The 6,208-nt window shown below is 43.2% G+C and overlaps 1 protein-coding gene across 1 annotated transcript in view; it reads left to right on the top strand.

The window, feature by feature from the left end:
• VWDE (von Willebrand factor D and EGF domains) overlaps positions 1–6,208 on the top strand; it is a 58,632-nt gene that overhangs the window by 30,968 nt on the left and 21,456 nt on the right. Inside the window, exons 14-16 of the mRNA XM_019531756.1 lie at positions 1,820–1,975; positions 2,111–2,215; positions 3,775–3,889. Of these exons, the coding sequence (XP_019387301.1) occupies positions 1,820–1,975; positions 2,111–2,215; positions 3,775–3,889 (376 nt within the window). The remainder of the gene's footprint in view (positions 1–1,819; positions 1,976–2,110; positions 2,216–3,774; positions 3,890–6,208) is intronic.

The raw sequence follows: 6,208 nt of genomic DNA, 5'->3' as shown, positions 1-6,208 counted from the left end.
GCACTTCTGGGAAGGCATCAGCTTTTACTTTGGCCCAGGAGTTGTGCAAGGGTGGCAAACATAGCCAGCAAGTCTATCATTACACAGATTGAATAGCAAAATCTATTCAGATTATGTGGGAGATGAGAAAGTTTAGCCAAATGAAGCCATATAGAGAAGAAAATTCAGTCAGGTTTGCACAAAGCTGCACATGCATTCATGCAATGTTTGGAAAATGCTTTGAATAGTAGGCCTGTACAAAGCAGGCAGTATTTGCTTCAGATTCAGATTTGACTGGTTTGGAGGGACAGCAATTCGATTTGGAGATTCGAATCACTATCCTGATTCAGTTTGGCCAGTTCAGATCTGGAGATTCAGTGCTGCTTTGGAGATTTGGCCACAGACTAAATGGGCAGCAGTTCTCACCACGCTGGGCACAGCTGCCTCCAGCTGGTAAGTCTGTTGTGTCCCACCTTTCTGAGTCCCGCACCTCCCACCTCAGCTGGACAGTTTGTCCCAGCCCCAAATCCCTCTCTCCCCAACACCCTTTTCCTTCCCCCTCTGTGCACCACAACAGACTTACCAGCTGGAGGCAGCTGTGTCCAGCCTGGTGAGGATTGCTGCTTGTTTAGTCTATGGCCAAATCTCTGAATTGGGCCGAATCTTTTCCGAATTGATTTGGAGGCTTCTGATTTGATTCAGAGCTTTTAATTGGTCTCCTGATTCAATTTGAATTCAGAGATTCAGTCGCTGAATCAGGCTGAATCTCCTCTGTGTCAAATCAGCTACAGAAGCTTCGCAAAGCCCTAGACACTTGACCTTTTAATTATCTTTTTTTTTTTTATTTCAGTATGTTTTTATAGCAAATGAATACCTAGAAATCCCCAAGGTTAGTAACAAAAAACTACTGGGGAAAATGGCTATTTCACATTTCAAAGGTTATGAGGTTAAATATTATGAATATTATATTTTAATCAATATTTCCATTGATTTTTCCTTCAGTGCAATTATAGGTGAATACCTTCTTGCTCATTTAGTTTTTTTTTAAAGGAAGAGAAGAAAGAAAATAAAATGCTTAATATCTGAACCAAAACTATTCACATGTGAAAACAGGCAGTTAAAAAATTACCAGATCAATTTAACTTCCATTTGATGCTTACATAGACAGTCTGGGCAGAAAAAGCATGGCTGCCTAAATAGTGAAATTATATTTGATAAAAGAGTAATTTTTTATGGGATTCTAGTATTATTGTGAGAACTAAAACAAAAATAAGGTCTTCTCCCCTGGAAAAGGAAAGAAAACCTTTAGAGTAATTTGGATATAGTATGAGTCATCTCTTTCAGTTTATCTAATTAGATATACATATATATAATTAAGTCTTGTAATGTATCTAATGAATATATATGTATGTAATTATGTGTCTATACATACATACATGATATGTTATAAGACACTTGTTAATCTAGTTGTAAGAATCTGTATATGTATATACCCCCTACCCCTCCAGTATATCTACTAGAGAATGCCCCCTGCTAGCATGATCTTCTCATGGCCAGTTACCCCAGGTTTAGGGCCATTATCCTTTGGCAATGCAGTGTAAAATGACTACACTGCAGGGATGAGTTTGTGCCTATAGTTCCAAATTAGCACTTCTAATTTGGCATAAAAGAGTTCAGCTGAACTATATTCTTAAATAAATTATAAAACATGGTGCATTCCAAAGTAGCTCATAAAAGATGTTTTCGAGTTCTTTGTACCATAGCATACAATACATATTTTCTCCAAGGGTGTTTTCAGAATATCTTGAACTGAAATTGGATTTTTCCTCCTTGAATTTAGTACAGCCATAGCAAATGGATCTTTGGAGAGCCTGTATTTATGCCAGCTGCCTTCCAAAACACGAGGACTGTTGATTGCCAACTACCAACTGATGGTCAGCAATCTGATGTCATGGATCTGGTTGATGAGAAACCCATGGCAAGGTGGCAGATTAAGGTACCCACAACACTTTTTAACATTGACTTAAAGAAATAATTATTATGAAAATTGTTTTATATGCTGCCATGTGCAAACAGAATCCTTTACCAAAGATATCTTATAACTTACTGCACTACTACGGTACATTTACAGATTTCTAATGATGGATTCACTTATAGCAACCCCAAAATAATGACATTATTTGATGGAGTTTGTCAAATATGTGACCTGAGGACAGATGGGTTATGTACATTAAAGGTATCTGTTTCTTTATTATTTATATATTGAAAATATACATCTTTGGATACTAATATGAAGATTGTCTGAATTCTTGGTAATCAAGAATTTTACTTACATGGCCTGTTAGAGTATATAGCCTGCTTTTCTTATATCTGGTAGGCATTTTCATAAAGTAATAGAAAAGTAGCCCTCAGGAGGTCATCTGGTCCAACCCACTGCTCAAAGCTGCATCATTCCTGTCTAAACCATTCCAGTCAAGTGTCTGTCTAACCTACCTTAAAAACTTGCAGAGATTCCACAGCCTCTCTGAGTAGCCTGTTCCATTGGCTAGTAAGGCTGTGCGAAGCTTCACCGGCTGTTTCAACTTGTTTCAAGCTCAAAACAGCAAAATTGAAACAAAATGAAGGGCTTTGAAACAGCCTTGAAATGAAATGAGGGCAGTCGAAATGTTTCGAAAGTTTCTGGGGGGCTCAGGGAAAGTTTCCGGGCTGGAAGCACCTGGGAACCGAGCCTGGTAGAGGCGAGTGGAGCACATCCCCAGGGCTACAAGCACCTGGGAACTGAACCCAATGGAGGCAGGGGGAGTAGAGACCCAGGTCTTCACCCTGCCGCCCTCCACTGTGCTGCAATCACCTGAGAACCAAGCCTGGTGGAGGGAGGCGGAGCACAGCCCCAGGGCTCCAATCCCTCTGCCTCCACTGGGCTCCGGTTCCACGCACTTGCAGCCCTGTGGAACTGATCCTGCTGGGGGAAGTGGAGTGCAGCACCGGGGCTACGCTTCATCTCCCTCTACCAGCTCAGCTCCCAGCACCAGTCCCAGGCAGCAGCCTCCCACCTGCACCTCTGGGAGGGCTGCGGGGCTCTGCCAGACTTCTCCCCGGGGTGCAGGCCCCGATCTGCCTGCAATCACGGGAGGCTGCTCCTCCTCCAGTTTTGTGCTTCCTCATTGTAGCCAGTGGGCGAAACAGCGAAACCATTTTGACTAAACGAAACGGAACAATGCTTTTGAAACTAAACTAAACTCAAAACACTGTTCCATCAAAACAGATGTCGAAGCAGAATGGTGCTGTCTTGCACAGCCTTGTTGGCTAGCTACCTTTGTAATAAGAAAATTCTTCCCAATATCCACCGTAAATTTCCCTGGCTGCAATTTGAGACCATTGCTTTTTGTCTTGTCCCCTGTAGCCACAGTGAATAGTCTCTCTCTATCTTCTTTATAATCATTCTTCAGGTATTTAAAGATTGTTATCAAATCATCCCTTGATTTCTTTTTTCCAGACTAAATGATTCTAGTTCTTTCAAACTTTCCTTGTAAGTCATATTTCGAGACCTTTTGGATGCCCAAAAACCATGAGCAAAAGCTTAGAGGCTTGGCTGAGGCAGATTTGAAAACTTTATTCTGAATATCATTCCCCCCAAAAAGCTAGAATACATTAGTAAGTAAATTATTTGTTAAAGACGGATTGAGTAGAACTGGTCATGTTTTAACCGACATTAATAGTACATAAAGTTCTATTGTTTGAAAACTGATAGAAAATTCTAAAACTTTGAAGAATTACATTGTTGTCTCTCTTAAGGAAAAAACATGCAACATAGATGGACTTTGTTTTGGAGAAGGAGATACAAATCCTACCAGCCCCTGCTTACTCTGCAGACCTGGCATTTCAAAGTTAACTTGGTCAGTTGCTGAAAGTAAGTTCCAAATAGTTCCAGAGCCTCCTTATAAAAATGACTTTACAACCCAATACTCAATATCAATTTTATCTGAGTACTGCATTCAGACACATATCACACTCATGTAAATATATGGCACGGATGCATGCACTCAGACAGAATCATAAACTATTTCCAGGTGGCCTAGTAGCTTTGGGATTTTTTTATGTAGCGATACAGGCCTTTTACAGACATTCGGTTTCTTCTGGAAGTATCACTACTGTCCCAGGAGAACCATGGCCATACAGAAGTTCAGGCTTTTTCCTCCTCAAGTGAAAATGGCTGTTCCAGGAGAAAAAACTTTGGAACAACCAGGGTTAAAACATTCCCAGGAGAGTTTCTCTGGGGACAGCAAATGTCTGTAAATACTGTAGCTTCTTTCAGAAGAGAACATGGCCTTCCAGCACCCTTTTATCCTTTCCTCCCCCTGGGAAACACTATGGGCACCTTTGGTGTGTTAGTTCAAAAGCACACCACTGCCATTTTTCTCAGTGCTGATGTGCATTTTGCCATTTATGCAAATGTATGTGACACAGCACCAGGTGCTTTCACGAGTGCCCAGTGCTGCGTCACACACACATCTAAAATGCCTTACATCACTTACTCAGTTCCGCTGCTCCAGCATGGAGCAAACACCCCCTCTTCACAGTTCCCACATTGCGCTGTATGGAAACACAGACTGACCACGGGCAGGGTGGGTCAGCCAGTCATAGATACCCTATACAATGCTATCATCTGTTGCCAGGCACACTAAGGGAGCCTGCAGAACATACGGAGATGTATGTACAGCCACCTCCATTTCCCTGTCCTCCCCAGCTGCACGATATCAGCATTGCAGGCTTTCCACTCTTCAGGGCCTTAGCATTCAAATGTCTGTACAGGAGTCACTGGATAAATTTCTTTACCAGGATAATAAACCTAGGAGAATTCTCCCAGATTAGTTGCATTTGTGCACACGGCCTCAATGAGTTCTTCTAAACAGGAGGAAAAGCAAGGGTAACATTGGACCCTTGCTAAACTAGGTGAGACAACTGATGACTGACACCCAGGAAAAAACCAACCTACTAAATGGGTACTTTGCATTGGTCTTTCACCAGTCCCACAGGACACCTCTGCCCATCATGGGACAGGGAGGCCCGAGTGAGGGAGATTCCTTGCCCTTTATCAATGCTGACCTCATTGATAGAGGGCAAGGAAGGAACACCTTGAGAGGCTGAACACCTTCAAGTCAGCCGGCTCTGACAGTCTGCACCCCAGGGTACTCAAGGAGCTGGCTAGCATCATAGCTCAGCCCTTGGCACTGATCTTGGAGAACTCCTGGTGCTCTGGTGAAGTGCCCAAAAACTGGAAGAAGTGTGGTGCCTATCTTTCTTTTATGACTAGGTGACCTAGCACCTGGACAATGGGGAGGAGATTGATGTTGTATATTTTGACTTAAAAAAGGCTTCAATCTGGTATCCCATGACCACCTCTTCGCAAAACTGGCCAACTGCTGCCTCAGGTCCACCACAATCCCCTGGCTTGGGAATTGGCTCCATGGTCAGACCCAGAGGGTAATGGTTGATGGAAGTCAATTGTCATGGTGCTGTGTGACCAGTGGGGTCCCTTAAGGCTCTGTCCTTGGACCTGTATTGTTCAACATCTTCATTAATGATGTGGACATTGGAGTCAGAAGTGGAATGGTCAAGTTTGCCAATGACACCAAACTTTGGGGTAAAGCATCCACACCTGAGGACAGGAGGGTGATTCAGGCTGACCTCAACAGGCTCAGGAAATGGGCAGATGAGAACCTGATGGTGTTTAACACCAAAAAATGCAAGGTTCTCTACCTTGGGAAGAAAAACCTGAAGCATCCTTATAGGCTCAGCAGTGCTACTCTGACTAGCCCTGTGGATGAAAGGGACTTGGGGGTCATGATTGACCACAAGATGAACATAAGCCTTCAATATGATGCTGCGGCTAGTAAAGTGAGCAAATGCTGGCTTGCATCCATAGATGTTTCTCAAGCAAATCCTGGAATGTCATTCTCCTATTTTACTCAGCTTTGGTGAGGCCACAGCTGGAGTACTGCATCCAGCTCTGGGCTCCACAATTCAAAAAGGATGTGGAGAAGCTTGAAAGAGTCCAGAGAAGAGCCACACGCATGATCAGAGGTCAGGAAAACAGACCTTATGACAACAGGCTGAGAGCTATGGGACACTTCAGCCTGGAAAAGCGCAGGCTCAGGGGTGATCTGATGGCCACCTATAAGTTTATGAGGGGTGACCACCAGGATCTGGGGGAACGTTTGTTCACCAG

Source organism: Crocodylus porosus, unplaced genomic scaffold (assembly GCF_001723895.1).
Source record: "Crocodylus porosus isolate Cpor-Errol unplaced genomic scaffold, CroPor_comp1, whole genome shotgun sequence".
Taxonomy (NCBI): domain Eukaryota; kingdom Metazoa; phylum Chordata; order Crocodylia; family Crocodylidae; genus Crocodylus; species Crocodylus porosus.
Note: the sequence above shows the minus strand (reverse complement) of the source record. Positions and strands in the feature narration are given on the sequence as shown.